This window comes from Pteropus vampyrus, unplaced genomic scaffold (assembly GCF_000151845.1).
Source record: "Pteropus vampyrus isolate Shadow unplaced genomic scaffold, Pvam_2.0 Scaffold582, whole genome shotgun sequence".
NCBI lineage: Eukaryota > Metazoa > Chordata > Mammalia > Chiroptera > Pteropodidae > Pteropus > Pteropus vampyrus.
In genome coordinates, this window is record NW_011889363.1 from 439,248 (window position 1) to 455,722 (window position 16,475).

Genomic DNA, 16,475 nt, shown 5'->3' on the forward strand with positions numbered 1-16,475 from the left:
TCTGGAAGATGGGCAGATCCCAGCAGGGTAAGAGCCAGGCACCTATGGCCAGCTGCTTTAGCACCTCAGTTTCAGAGCTGTCCCTGGATTCACAGACTTTGGGCCTGAGAGCCTGGAGACTAGTCTCTATGCACACTCAAGCAAATCAGGTGACCTCTCGGGTCTCATCTGTACAATGGGGGGATTGAACTAGAATGTTCTGTAAAGGTGGGTCCTGACAGCTCTAACAGTTTATGAGTAAATGATCCACTGGGACAGTGGTACTTAGCTACTTGGCGGAACCTTGGAAAAACACCAGGGCCTCAGAGATTCAGATTGAAATGACAACCAGAGTTGAAAACCACTGCCATAGAGCAGTCTGCCTCAACATTTTAAGGGCATAGGAATCTCCTGGGTATCTTTTTAAAATGTAGATTTTAATCTGCCAGGTTTGGGATAGGTCCCAAGATTCTACATTTTTAACAAGCTTCCTGCTGGTACTGATGCTGCTGGTCTAATGACACTAGTTTGAGTATAAAGGTACTAAAGTTCTTGCCAAATTTGACCTTCTAAGGCAAGGTCTCAAAATTTAAAGCATTAGAGTCCCATGGAAGGTCTGTGAAAATGCAGATGGCTAGGACCCATTCTGGAGTTTTTAATCCTGCAGTCTGGAGTGGGGCTAGGAATTTGCATTTCTAACAAGTTCTCAGGTTAATGTAGGAAGGAGGTAAGAGAACTAAAATGGTAAATCAAGCTATATTCAGAGGCTGCAATATGCTGATCAGCCCTGCAGCCAGAGTAACCTGTAGAACAAAGGAATACTTCTGCTGAGATTGCTAACAATCCATTCCCCACACAGTGAAGGGGAAACAGGTAAAACAGAGTATTTAAGTGGCTGCCCTACTCAAAATAAAATCATTCATTCCTTATGGCTAAAACCATGGGGAACCTATGAATCAAAGGCTGGGAACTGCCAGCAAGCCTTTCACAGTACATATTCTTATCCTTTCATGCTACATACTCTTATCCTTCCTCAATGTATGTCCATATAAAAGGAAGTAGGTAAACAAAGTCTTTAAACTATAATTCACAGGAACTAAAGAATGATATAAACTGAATTCCTCAACACTCAGGGCTTTTTTCATTGTCTTGGCTGTTTGTCTTTGCTTTCTCTTCTTTGCTTTTTTCTCTTCTCTAATAAACTTTCCTTTTGACTCTAACTTTGGCATCTGTTTGAATAATCTCTCATGCTCAGCCAAGAACTCTTTTCTCTCTCAGTGTAGGGCTTGAGTTCCTCCACTTGGGGCAATTTGCCCTGCCCTGCATCAAAGAGATGCTGACACTGCTGGTCACAGGACCACACTTCCAGAACCACTGCTGTCAGACAATGGTTCTCCACCTTAGCTGCACATGAAAACCACCCGGGAAGCTTTTATAATGCCCCTTGCTTCCTCCAGCTGTCCCATATCAGTAAATAAATCAGAATCTCTAGGACCAAGGCATGACTACCATCTAAAAGATACTCAGGTGATTCTAGTAAGTAGCCAGGGTGGGTATTCACCTTCCTTAGACCAGTGATTCTCAATGAGAGTGATTTTTCTCCTTTTCTCCTGCCTGACAATGTCTAGAGACCTTTTTGGTTGTCACAATTGGAGGAGGGAGAATGTTACTGGCATCTAGTGAGTAAAAGCCAAGGATCTCCTAAACACTCTACAATGCAGAGGACAGAACCCCACGACAGAGAATTAACTGGCCCCAGATGTCCACTGTGCCGAGATTCAGAGACTTTGCACTAGAGCATAGCCTAGCAGAATCCCAACCCCACCCTAGACCTGCTAGATTAGGATCTGCATTTCTAACAAGGTTCCTAGGTGGTTCTGATGCATGTTAAGGTTTGAGAAGCACTGCCTTAGATCTATGGCGGCTCCACTTCAGAATCCCCTGGAGGGCTCATTATATTAAAAGTGCTGGGCTCAGCAGAGCCAAGAATTTGCATTTCTAAAGAGATACCAGGTGAAGCTGTAGCTCCTAGGACCATACCATGAGAACCACTGCTCAACAAACCCAGACTAAGGTAAAATATCCAAATCCCTTCAGTTTTAGCAAACTGAGGGCTAGCTGACTAGCAGAGTCCATGACAAAGGAATTACATCTGCTGACTGAAAGACACAAGAAGTGCTCTCTGCAGTGCCGTCCCTGCAAATGTCAATAACTCTGCTCAATGCTACAGGGCAGAATCCCTGATCTAAAAGAGCAGGAATGTGCCCTCCCGCTGCCAGCCTGCAGCTGTCTCAATAGCAAGCCAAGAAAGAGACAAACGTAGTCGGACAAAAGCCGTCAGCTGTGAATTCAGCTCGAGGATACAGACTGAGGTTAGGTCTGGGCTGAGCTAGAGAACTAGGGATGAAGGGAGCTACTGAAAGCAAAGCTGGATGCTTATGCTTTACACCAAGATATCGATGGTTCCTTTCGAATCCAATGGACGAATACCCCTGCTCCTCCCAAAGTATGTGCCTTTTGAGGGCTGTGATATTTTCTTACCAACACAGGAGGCTGGTTGGCCACTCCAGGCCTTGTTGTCCATACATGTGACCATCCGTTCCCCTTTCAGTGTGTACCCTGGTGAGCAATAGTACTCACACCGAGAGTTAAAGTAGGCACCATCTATGCACTTGAACCCTCCATTTGCTGGCATGGCAAGGGTAGGACATCGCTTTTCTGAAAAAAGAAAAGAACATATTCAGCATTTCGTAGTTTTTGTCCATAGTTTTGGAGTCCAGAAACTCTGAAAGCATACGGTGAAAAGTTAATTTAAATGTAATGGACAGAATTAGAGAAAAAAGTGGGTGGCTGCATGTCACACAGAAAGAACATGAACTTTCATATCAGACTCGCTTGGGTTGGCATCCCAGCTAAGCCACCAAGTCTTGGGTTGGGTTCCTTAGAAGCAGACCCCAAGACAAGGATTCATGTGCAAGGGATTTAGTAAGAAAGTGCTCCCAGGGGAGACCAGGGAAGGATGGGGGAGGCTGGACAAGGGAGGGGAGGAAGCTGGGCAAGGTGGGATCTCAGGCAAAGTCAGCCTTAGCCTGCTCTTGCAAGGGAGTTCTGAGGCATGAATGACACCTGAGCTTGTCCTGCCTCCAGGTAAGGAAGCTGGGCTTTCATAATCCTTTACTAGTATTGGGCAGCTCCAGGCTGCCCACAGGACATGGTGCTCTTCCTATAGAACAAAGGGAGAAGTCCTCTGAAGGAAGAGCCTTTTCTTCCTCAGAAGAAAATCTGAAGGTGCAAGTCGTTAAAAGCAAAGCACTCAGAAGCTGGGGCATGGACACGAAACTGCTAAAAGGGCATCCAGAGAGATCTGAGGAAAAGCACTAGAAGTGTCCACTATAATCACCCAGTTGCATAGTTTGTGTAGGCTAGAGCACATGGCTGCAGCCTTGAGCCTCAGTTTCCCTGGCAATAAGTAATGGCATCCATATCAATAGCATTGTTGCAAAAATTGAATGTATGTGAAATGTTTGGCACACAATAGGTGCTCAATAAATGGTGGCTGTTTTGAAAACCGACAGCATCTAAAGTGTGCTTCGACAATGCTGTAACACTTGCAGTTTGCCAAATTCAATATGAATTTTCATGAAGCTAAAAGTCAGCCCTGCCCTACTGTCTCTGATGCTATTCTGTGAGACCCTTGATGGCAGAGCGTCTGTGTGTCTTGTTTCTAAATCTCCAACACCTAAAGTGTCCAGTACTTAATGAACAAACATAACCTATTTGCTGAACAAACCTCTGTTCTCTCCTTTCCCAAATAGCTGATCATACCCTTCTGTCTGAAAGGTGTCATCTCATTTCCACCATATCTTAGAAACCCATTGGTTTCTGCTTACAAGGGTTTGTTTGTTTGTTTGTTTGTTTGTTGTTTTTTTCTCACTAAAGACCACGAAACATTCAATAGAAAGCCCTGATCTCAGAGCAGAAGAACTTTGGCCCTGATTGGCCCTGAGGACCCAACATGGGGCTGGGCTACTCACGCTTGCAGATGACCTTGTCGGACCACCGCTTGTTTGACTGGCAGATGAGCTGAGAAGAGCCATGAAGCTCATAGCCCTTCCGGCAGCGAATGTCACATCTAGTTCCCAGGGCTGTTTTGTAGTATCCTCCTTCAGGGGCCCTGCAGTACACATCCCCGTACTTCACCTTGATTGGGGAGCACCATGGGGTGTCTATAGGTAGCAGAAATAAAGGAGGGGAAAAATAGAAAATAACATCTTCAGAAAGTGTCTTCTCACTCTTGAAGTCCCTGACTGGCTGCATTCCAGATTTTGGACATCCAAATAGTGTCCCATGTCTTTTAAGGTGTCTCTGGGTGAGGAGGTTATGATTGCAGGACTCAGTGTTAGACATATCTGAGTATATAGATCTGGCTTCCTCCATTACTAGCTGTGTGATCTTGGACAAGTTACTTAACTTCTCTGAGTTGATACCTACAACTATATCTTAAGAGAACTAAAAAAATAATGCATATCAAGCATCAACCACAGTGCTTACTTAGCACATAGTAAATACTCAATAACCACTTGTTCTTTTCAGTATTTCCCCTAACTAGATACATACTTTTCTCGAGGGCATCGATAGTGAACCTTAACCCCAACCATCCATACAAAGTAGTGTGTATGGGGCGGGAAGTGGTCAATAATTGGTTAATTTAGATTTTTGCCAAGTCTCTATGCATATTCTCTGTAAAAACTCATAATACTATTTTAATTAAGGTGAATAAAGCTGTATTTCCAGGTTTTTGCCACAGGATATAATTTTGGCTTAAGGTCACAATATTTGCTCCCTATAGGGAAGTAATCCCACTTTCAGATGTGCCCAGTTGTGATTCATGTTGGGAAGAGAGTGACACTCTTCCCAACTGGCAAATTTCCAGGGTGTATAATTTTGGTCTCCTAGTAGCCTAGAGCACAGCTAGGATGACACTAATAAATCAGAACCTCTCCTATTTACCTTAGGGAGGTGTTCTCTGATAGCCATAAAATTATTAGGGCAAGACTAGGTCCTCAATGGGAAAGTTCCCACAGTGGCCACTGCACAAGTTGTGAGGACCAGTGACAAACTCCCTAAAGCCTGCGGGACTCTCAGTGCTTTGGGCAAGAGCCCTCTCCCTCCCTACAGCTGCCTGGCTCTTCTCCATTCCACCCCAGCACCTGAGCTGTCAGTGAGTAGGCTTCGTGCGCCATCATGTGGCCAGGAAGGAGGACAAACCCTGCTTGACTGCCAGGAATTCTCTTCTGAGGATGTTTCTGAGTACCTCTCAGCCATGTCCTTGTCTGGTGCATAAACTGCTCTTTCACTTCTGTGCTGTCACGTCTCCTTTGGCTAATACTTCATGATATAGTTTTTCAGACAGCTGCAAGTGGGCCCTAAAGTCAGGACCCAAGCAGTATTCCCTGGACTTTCTAGGTAAAAGTGATGTCCTAAGGGCTTAGTGTAGAGCTGATTATATTCAACCATGTGGGTACAGACTTACAGGAGCTTACAGCAGGCTTATAGTCCTTCCTTGAACAAAGTTTCCTTCCTCTGAGATTTATACATATAGTCTATATAATGTAAAATTCAAAACAGCATATATGTCTCCATTATTTTCTTCTACATATAAAAGAATTCTTGAACCAATGTTAAATAATTTAGTGCCTTCTTTGGTGATGGCTCCAGATAGGCCATGGAACTAGATTTCAAGACCACAGGTAAATGAGAAGTCTTTGGGGTATGCTTGCTTAGCACTGCCAAGCTGTGGCTCTTTCTTCTATAATCAAAATTCCTTAAGATAAATTCTGAAAAAATCCACAGATGCCTACCTCTCAAATAAAACTAATATTTGCAAACTACTGGCTTCTGCAACTACTAGAAGTGAGTTATATTTCTCTCCCTCTCTCTTTCTGCCTTTCCTTTCCAACTGTAATAGGAAAGATTGCCTACAAGGAAATTCCCAAATGTACTTGGTGTTTTGAATCTCAAATAAGCACTTTTTATAGTTCTTCAGAGGACTTCCATGATGTTAGCTCTTAAAAATCACCTGTCACTTTACCTCTTTATCATCTCCTCCCCTTCTCCCTACCTTGCCCACTGTCTCTTTCCTTAGTTTTCCCTGTCTGCCCCGTTCCCCTTCTAGCCTGCAATGCTTCTGTGCTTCCCCAATCTCTAGCCTTCTACTCTTGCCAACTGGGTCCCCTTCACTGCCTCTTTTGCCCCATCTCACACGCCAAATTGTGGAACCCTTGACTGAAAACTGGGCTCCAAGAGAGAAAATAAAATCCCCATTGGAGGCAGGGCAAGGACGATGATGTGGGAATGAATATGGAAGACCCAGAGGGAGACGATGAAAACAGTAAGCAAGTGCAGTATGGTGGCTACAATATGGGGCAAAGAGCCTGGGCACATATTCTAACCCTATCATCTCCTAGTAACCCTGGAAAATTCACTGAATTTTTCAGGGAATCAGATTCTTCATCTACAAGAGACGGAAGTGGATAAGTTATTTTCAAAGTCCCATCTAGCTTTAAAGTTGTATGGTTAAACTCTGTTATTTTCTCCGATCCCCTACTCATCTCCCACACATGCCCACCTTATTCTTTTTTCTGACTGATGACTTTGGGTGGTCTCTTGTAACCCTTTCAATGAGGACAAATTCTTTTACATTCCGGGTCCTGATCACAATTCCACTGATGTACAAACTGGAAGAGTGTCCAATTCTCCATTTGTTTTTCACTTAAATATTGAAAACACTCACACCCTCCAGCTTCTACACTTTGACATGAGTTTAGGAGAGTCACAGTTTAAGAGTAAACTAATATGAGGCAGCATACCTGCAATTCTTACCAAACATTCTGGTTATCTTTTCCATAAATGTACACAGGACAAATATTCAAGGCTAACAGGTACATTAGAGAATGACCTGCGAATACATATCACAAATTCACTTGTTTTGATACAACATGCAGTTAGCAGATTTTGCCCCATATTCTGCCCCTTCAAATCCTCCTAGCAGTTCTGGCTTGCACATCTAAAAGCTGTGCTGTTGTCAATGTGTGGAAAAGAAACTTGTTTTCATTTATTTGCAAAAGGAATTTTTTTTTTTTTTGGATTACTTTCCAAGACCAAATTTGGGAAGATATTTTGACAGTTTAGCGGCCTTATAGTGATAGCAATTAAAATGTCAGTGAGTGACTTGAATTTGAAGTGCATATAAGCACCGTAAGTTAAAGTGAATTAGCAAAACGTTTATCACAGAGGTTTAGAGAAAAGAAGTTCTTATGCTGCCGCTTCAATTAAGATAGGGTTTATTTAGGGAGAAATCAAAATTGATTATTTAGGAAAGCTTTATCATCCTCCTGGGCAAATGTGGTAAGCATTCCAATTAACCGGAGTTCCTGGGGTAGGTAGTATCATGTAGAAGACTAATAAGGAACCACTAGCAAACTCTAGATGTTGAGTCAAAACATCTGGATTTCAAACCCAAATGTAATGTTTGCTAGTTATGGGACTCTGGGCAAGTCACCTACCCTTTCTAATCTGTGGTTCCTTCATCTATAAATAAGAAATAACAATATATCTCTACATGCCTTCCCCCTTCCCTCAATTAGTACGATGATATGATGGCATTCCAAGTAAAAGTATCAAAAGTAATACTTGCCACATTCTAAGAACACAATAAATGTGGGTTAAATTTCATTTTCTTTCTTTTGCTTAAATTTAATTTAAAAACACTTATTGAGTTTATACTGTATGTCAGGCACTATGTAGGGGCCCGAGGATCTAGAGCTAAATAAGTTTGAAAACTAAAAACTGACAATGCAAACAACTTCTCAAGAAATATTTATTCTTAAACATTCAGGGTAAATTCTAGAGTCGGCACACATTCTGGCCATCTGGTCTACCTTCCATACTTGCAATACTATGAGGTGAGGATAAACACTGGGAACAATGATGCAAGGGCACTAGACAACCCCTACTATATATGTGAAGGATCACATGTTCATGCTTGTGTTTTGGGAAGATTTTTCAATAAGAGATTTAAAGGAAAAAATATTTTTAAACCTTCAATTAATAGGAGCTGTGAACAGGAATGAATATTTGCATTCACAGGTCAAAAACAAATGTGGAATATGGTAGGAAACACACCTGTGCATAGGTACCAGTCATTATTAGAAAGATTGTTCATTTGTGTGGAAAACAGCTGAAGGACTCTCTCCAACCAAAGGCTGACCAGTACTACCCTGATTCTCTTATAATTTAGACATATCACAAGAGAGCAGGGCAGTATCCTCTTGTCAGAATGTGGACATATTTCCTAGGCAAAATGCCACAATGGAACTTTATTAACTAATTTTCTTCAAATTATTTCTCCACTGTAAAGGGAACCAGATTCAGAAAGAAATAATCTAAATTTACCTTCACTTTTCCCAGGGCTCCCTAAGTTTCAGAGAAATGACTCACCAGAAGAAATATTTGTGGACATACTTACCTGAGTCTGCATAGAAGGTTCTTGATTAGTTTTTTTTATGCCTGGTTGGGGGGTGGGTTGCTGGAAATGTGTAGTGATGGAGTTCTTTGTCATTTAAGTTTCATGGGGGCAACACACTTTACTCATCATTTCAGGAGCCAAGCTGGACTCAGAAAGAGCACGATGAAATGAGCTTATGAAAATCAAGTTCTCTCAGTCCCCATTCATCTCAGTACATTAGCAGCACTGGGTCCAGATTTGACCTTGTGTGGTTTACTCTGGATGACTGTGGCTGTAATGTATGAATCTGGCAGAACTCATGGCTTGATTTTCACTTTCATCAGCTAGAGCTCGGCTTTGCAGAAGTAAGGACAGTAAAGAAACTATGAGAATAAAATGACCACTGGGGTGCTGAAGGTCAGCACTTCAGAGTTTTCCAAAGGCTTTTGTTTTCTTTCATTTTTCTTTATAAGTTTTTTTTTTTAATGGGAGCATATGTGTATTAATTTTAAATATTTTTTTTTTCTGGACAGGTAATTAGAACTTTAATGTGCTGTCTGGTCACTTTATTATAGTCCGCTCTGCAGGGCCAAAAGGAAAAGTTCTCCTGGCATCAGCAGGTCCTCATTAGCACACAAGCAAAGCATTCACCTTTATATCTAGTGTGTGAGTACCCGACTTCATCATCTTCTAGCGGTGAGTCTCCAGATCCTATAATAAAAAAGAACAGAAACTGCAGCAAGAAAAGCCACATGATATGGATGAATATTTTGAAGCATTGCTTTGGCACAGTCCATGCAAGAGGGGCTATTAGAACGCAGAGCCAAGAGTGAAAGCTTCTGTGGCCATTCATGAAGGGATAGGGGACCTCTCAGAGTGAACCTGGCTGGGCTGAGATGGCCAGAGCCAATTAAAATGATCCTCAAACTGTTTGGGAATTGCCACATGCCAACCGAAATTCTGGACTCGGGATAGAGAGAAAGTCAACTTCACTCTGAGAAGATGCCAATATATATGAATCTCATGCCAGGGAAGACACAGTAAAAGGTGTGTGACTCAGACACGGCCCAGTTTCTCCAGCAATTAAAGAACACCCAATAGAATTGGGTGTTTATGGTACCTAAAACTTAGTCTATCTTGTGAAATAAATTTGGGTGGAGGATAAGGAGGCAAATCAAATGTCTTAATGACAAACGAAATACAAAGCTGCTTTGGTATATTTGTAGGAAATGAGGACCAAAATTGACAACCTGGATGTTTATTCAGAAACTATCACCAAGTTAAAGTAAAATCGCTTGAAAGTCTTGCTACTCTTGAAAACCACAGCCTCAGGGAGAAAGTCTGTATTTAATTTTAAAATTTAAACTCATTTGGAAGTTGGAACTGAATCGTTATAAAAATATTAGATATTGAATTCCAGTAAGTAGTAGATCCTTAATCTTTGAAACAGTACCAGGCCCCAAACTTCAAAACAGCATCTTAAATTTAGAGATCTTTCCCTCTAGACTTTCTAGTCTGCTCACCGATTGTTGAGTTGACATCATCTTGGTAATATATTTACCTACAGGGACCTACAACCATATAGACAAGGACACTATTATGGGGTTATTCAGATCTCCATACAAGATAAGCAAATGAGTAACAGTCTCTGCTCCACTTGTATTCTAGATGAGAGATGGTGAGTGTGGAAATTGAAAATGGGGAGATGATAGAGGCTGGGACCTGTCCATTTGGAAAAGCCCCCTCCCCCACCAACTAGAGAAGCCTCGTTCTGTATTCTGCTTGCTCCAGGTTTCTTTACCTGTTCTCTAGCCACCAAGACAGATACAAAATTACACAAACTGTTCATTATTCCATATCAAAAAGTGAACATGAAAACCTGTGTTACCCTTCAGGAAAGCAATCTAGCAATATGAATCAAAAGCCTATGTTCAAACCCCTTGATCCAGTCATTCCACTTCTGGGAATTTATCCTAAGGAAATAATAATAAATATAGAAAAAAAATTTAAACACAAAGATTTCTTTGCAATGTCATTTATAATAACAAAAGACTATAAACAGACCAAATAGTCAATGTTATGGTTAAATAATCCACAGTGCATTCATTGGATATAATGTACCTGTTAAAAATAATGTTTATAAAAAGATATAATAGCATATAAAAAACTTTTTATTATATTAAGTGAAAAATGTACTATAACAAAACTACATAAATGATGTGATGTATAAAAATGTAAAAAATCAAATTAAAAATAAACAATGCATAGAAAAAAGTCTGATAATTGAATGTTTTTCTTCTAAATTTTCTACTAGAAACATGTATTACTTTCATAATGGAAAACAAACTATTATGCATATAACTCAAAGAAGCTTAGTTTCCAAACTACAGTTTGAATATATTAGAAATGTTAAAGACTCTACTGTCCCTCCCCCTCACCCTGCCCCCCATTTCTCTTCATATTCAGAGATGAACTGGAATTCCTCTAAGAATTCTTGGATTCTCCAACTCCATATGGCATATTCCTAAGCAGCATGTGATCTGTGTCATATTAAGAGCACTCTTCTCTTCCCGCAGGTCATCCTGGCCTGGCTCTAAGCAAAGAAGACAGTTGCCATAGTTTGGGTTCTCTGGGAAGTAGCTTCTGAGATGGAGTTTAGTGCACAGGATGTTTATTAGGGATCAACAACTGTGAAAAAGATGAAAGCAGGTTTGGACAGAGGGAGAAGTCAAGCTCTGATGTCAACCCAATGGCAGCCTCTCATGTTAGGCTGAAATAGCTGGACCTCTATATCCCTGCCTCAATCAGCCATTGGATATGACCCACCTTGGGAAGGACGTGAACTTGGGTGAAGCTCTCCCAATGGCTGAGGCAATCTCTGAAGGGGCTGAAAGGTGATGGCTGTCTGAGAATAGCATTGCCAGTTGAGATAGTTTTTCCTTGAAGGAAGATTTGGTCAGTGCATCTCCATGACTATCACAAAACTCACTCTTTGAGAAATAACTTGAGATAAGTAAACTCATGAGAAGGGAAGGGACTGAGACCTACTGGAGAGATAGGGGAACCTGGAGTACACAGTCCCACTTTCCATCAGCATTCTAAGAAACATTCATCACATATTGTTTATTATAGTGAAAAATAAAGTATGACAATAGTGCAATGAGCAAACAAATTATCTTATATCAACAAGCTATTATATAGCCGCTAATCAAGTTTGGAATGGGAAATGTATATGAAATATAGCTAAGCAAAAAAGCAGATACTGGAAACTATATGCATGATGACATGAAACTGAATATATGATATTGACACTTATACATATGTCAAATTTGAAATATAAGATGGGACTACTAATACCTGCTTCGGAAGATACTGTGTAAGGATGAATGCCTGAAACTAAAGCAGCCATTTTGCAACCATGAAATAAGTAAGACATCTCAACACTAAAGATTTTCAGCCGAGGATGGTAGAGTGCAAGGATAAAAAGAACCTGGGATCTATGATGAACTTATTGAGCTAATAAATTAACCTTTGACATCTTACCTTCATACTTCTTATTAAGTCAACAATAAATGTCCTTTCGATCGAAGCCACTGTGAGTAGCATTGTTTCTTACTTGCAGCTGAATGCATTCAAACTGATACACAAACGAATGAAAAATTTACTGCCTACTATTGATAGAAAAGTGAAAAGAAAATAAATGGATATCAGCCACCTCTTGCCCCAAATTTCCAGTTTATATTTGGCCTAAACCCATACATCAACTACTATTAAAAAATGATGACAAGTCTACAAAATGGACATCCTGAAGGATATGATAAGATCAAAGACTGATCATTTATTTTCAGCAGATTGTACTTACTAAAGTTTTCTAAAGTGTTAAAGACTTTCCATGGGGTTAAAAAAAAAGAAGGAAAGAAAAGAAGAAAAAGAAAGAGAGAGGTGACAGGGGGATTTTCTAACAAACTCTTCTTTGTTTACAAAAGGCCATCCCTTTAGAATTCTGGTTAACCATGGTTTTATTATGACCACCATTAATCAATGCTCATATGGTTTGGATTATCACTCTTTGGAAAGAATGCTTCAGTGCTTCTTCCTCAAAACTGCAAATTCTACATTGGCTCAAAAATCAGAAACTCAGAGCCATGTAGGATTCTGTCCCTCAGCCATACCTGGAGCCAATTCCATTTATAATTCTGCTCTTCTTACAGAACTTCATCTAATTCAACAGATTTTAAAAGAGCGAGCCACTCCTTTTTCCAAAGTTCAAAAAAGGGTCTTCCTGGCCTACTGAATCGTACCCTTTATTTCTGACTGTCCAGGTAGATAACATTAAGACCCCAAACTCACTCTTTAAAAAAATATCTATTATGTGTATTAGAATTATATCAAGAATTTTGATTTTAGAAGGCTACTAGATTGCTCCCTCCTTTACCCTAAAGTTTTCTCACTGTAAGGTGGGCAAGGGGGGTGGGAGGAAGCAACTGAGACCGATGGAAAATGTAGCCAATTTGCTAAATTATATATTTCTTTATTGATTGTGATACATGATCTAAATGGGCAGATTTGCTGGTTCTGTGTTATAGTTTTAGCTTAAAGTGTCGGGTTTATTTTTTTAGTTATTTTGAAGACTGCTCTGCATTGTTAATGTTTTGCCAAAAATTTTTGGTTTTACCTTCATCATCATTATTCTAAATATAATTTCATTATTATCAGAAGTTCTATTTAATTGTAAACAGCATCATTAATTTTATACTGAAAGTCCATGGGAAAATAAAATTCACTTTGCAGTAGAGATTCTTGACCTGAGTCCCTGACCTCCTAGAGGACCAATGGAAGAACTTTGGGGAGTCCATGAACACCCCGTAATCAGACATGCCATTTGGTATATGAATGCACTTTCCTGGAGTGGGAGGGGGGAAGCTGCTAAGTTTCAGTAAATTTTAATAAGGGTCCATGATCTAAAAAAATATTAAGAATGGTTTTACAGCATTCTTTATTATGAAGCATGTTAGGATATTTACTGAAGAAGTATGTAGTATCTCCTTAATATTTGACTCTTTTTAATATGGGAGAGGAGACAAATATTTTTAAAACAAAGATAAATGCTTATCTTTATTAGATCTTATTGGCTTTTTGAGATTATTACTGTCCAATGGAACTTTCTGCAATGATGGAAATGTTCTATATCTGTGCTGTCCAATATGGAAGCCAGTAGCCACAAGTGGCTATTGAGCACTTGAAATATGGCCAGTGTGACTGATGAACTAGATGTTTTTATTTAATCTTAATTAATTTAAATTTAAATAGCCATGTGTGGCTAGTAGCTACCATATTAAACAGCATAGGTTTAGACTTAATTTTTAAAAAAATTCTGTGGAGTCAATCACATCTTTGAATTGCTCAATGGTGAAAGCCATGTTTTATTTGCCTTGTATACCTAGAATATGATTCAGAATTCGTAATCGATAAATGTAGGAAGAAAAGAAAAAAATCTGCTTTAAGTTTCTTATGACACAGAATCATCTGTCCATATGTGGACTGGTTTTATCCTACTCAGTACAGCTTCAGTATATAAATTTGAACTGTGACAATACTGAAGATATGGATGTTTAGAAAATGGTATTTTGCACTAATGGAAGCCACAGATGTTTATTTGTGGGAGCCAGATGATTAAGTGCTAGCAAATGATTTGCCAAAGGGGTTACACTGCGGCTGCAGTGAAGTGAAAAGGACATTTGAATGGCTTCTGAACAAAGGTCAAATCCAGGCACTGCCAGGAAAACATAGTCTAAACACGAATTCGAGGATGTTGATTGTCATATCTTTTGTTAAATTAAGGAGGTGCCTCAGAGTACCTTCAGTCCCACCGAAGGTCTTTTAAAAATTAAGGATGTGTCTCACAGATCCTCTCAAACAACAGAAAAGAATTTATGTCTATGACATTTGTGGGTGTGGCTTTTATCTAATGGCATGAACTCTAAGAAGATTCACAGAAGAACCACAGAGTTCTTAATGAGTTATATATGCAGAAATATCACCAGCATGACTGAGGGGAACAGAGATATTACAGAACAAGGAGAAGCCTTTGAACTCCCAGAATTCTACTGTCAGGAAGCAAGCTCATAGAACTGCTTAGCTGTAAATAGGTGTCACCTTTCATGAAAATCCTGCAGGATTTATTTTCCTGAGTACCTTGTGGTACAGATTTTATCTGAGACTGTATCCCCGTTTGGCTCTTTTTTGCTTCCTTCTCTTACTTAATAGGTTTTCCCTGAGAGCAGTCCCTCAAGTCACAGGCTCTGCTTCTAGGGAACCAAGTTAAGACAGCTATTGAATCTCCCTAAAACTCAAATACCCCGGTCAGCCATGTCTCATGGGATTGCCATAAAGGTTAAATGCCATATGTATGTTTTAAAATATTTCATTAAAATAATTACTACTATACTTGGTTTGTTTTACAAGCTATTTGATGGTTCATAATCACATGTTCTACTTAATTCGGTGGGTATATATTTTAGGCTTCTACTACCTTGAGCTGCTATGTATGTAAATGAGCTTCTGGTAAAAAAATATTAAAATATGACAAACTTTGGCCTGATACGTTTTCAAGATTTTTTTAGAGCATTAGCATAGTCAGGCATCTGAGTGCTACCAATGTTTTCTGTGTGTTTTTAAATTCCTCTGTCTAAATCATCTTCTTGTATAATTTATGACTTAGAAAAAAATAATATCTATTAATTTTTAATTTAATAACCCCCAGGAAAAGTCACATACTCAATCCTCTCTAGTAAAATAAACTATTGGCAAGTTTAATCTATGAATTCAGATGTTCAGATGATAAAATTTGCTTTAGGAAAATATGACTTTAAGGCTCAAGCTATTAGTATAGTTTATCCTTTGAGGCAGGAAACCCCCTGTGGTTCTCTACTATATGCCTTCATGACCTAAAGATCTTTACAAAATGAAAACCTACAGAAAGTTACTTTATTGCTGTGAAGTATTACTACTTTCTCACATTCTGGTGGCTCTTGCTAACACATGAGTGTTCAAACATTTTGGAAGATCCCAAGGAAGGGTGGACACAGTGGTAACCCTTCTCTTCTCCATGGGTAAATTTGCAAAGGTTTCATAGCTAGAAAGTCCTAATATAGGAGGAGGCATTGAAGAAGCCCAGGAGTGAGTCTCACATGTCTGACTGGCAGGCAAGACCTGCTCTGTTATATCTTGGCAAAGTTTTGAGACAGGAGAGATGTCCAGGAGCTGTGTATAAATGTCTGTGTTTGAAGGAGTAGAGCAAGGAAGACATTTTAGCTTTTCAAGGGCATCAACTTCAACTCCAAGTTGCAGACCCAGAACAAGTAAGCAGAGGGCCAGAAACTATAAATAAGACACTCTTCCTTAGAAGCCTTACTTCTCTAAATCAGTGGCAGACTAACAGATGAAAGCTCAAGGGCAAGAAAAGGTGAAGGTGAAGAAGTACACAGAAAACCATGCCTGTTCCACGTGGAAAAAGGAATCCTGAAAGATTGATCTAAACCTTTTGCTATTAGTGGAGAATAGATTGAAGAAAATGTTTATTACCGGTGTTTTGTTTTGTTTTGTTTTGTTTTGGCAGGGGGCGGGGAGAAGGGGAGAGAATATTCACCAAAATGTTTAGATAGGACAAGTTTAAAGTACATCTCAGACATTCACCTCACCATACACCTGTCATTCCCCTTCTCTGTCATGATCCCAAGACCCTCACATGTACCAACAATCAACTAGAGTACTGTGTTTCAAACTTTTTGACTGTTGTTCAGCATTATTATCAATTGCACTCCCTTTCACATTAAAAAATGTGCTGATGGAAAATAAATAATATATTCAGCCAAATAATAGGTCATAGTAGAATAGATTTCTTCATATGGGTCTTCATTACAAAAATTAGAAAAGCAGTGATTTGGAATATTTTGAAAATCCATAAGTAACAGCCTTGTCTAGCTAATTT

General features: G+C 39.6%; 1 protein-coding gene across 2 annotated transcripts in view; it reads right to left on the reverse strand.

Moving 5' to 3' along the window:
- Window positions 1-16,475, reverse strand: part of SRPX (sushi repeat containing protein, X-linked) — a 74,526-nt gene that overhangs the window by 27,640 nt on the left and 30,411 nt on the right. For both annotated transcript variants that reach the window (XM_023525611.1, XM_011384444.2), the window contains exons 2-4: window positions 9,137-9,196; window positions 4,014-4,205; window positions 2,521-2,697 (exon numbers count right to left, since the gene is read on the reverse strand). In XM_023525611.1, the coding sequence (XP_023381379.1) occupies window positions 2,521-2,697; window positions 4,014-4,205; window positions 9,137-9,196 (429 nt within the window). The remainder of the gene's footprint in view (window positions 1-2,520; window positions 2,698-4,013; window positions 4,206-9,136; window positions 9,197-16,475) is intronic.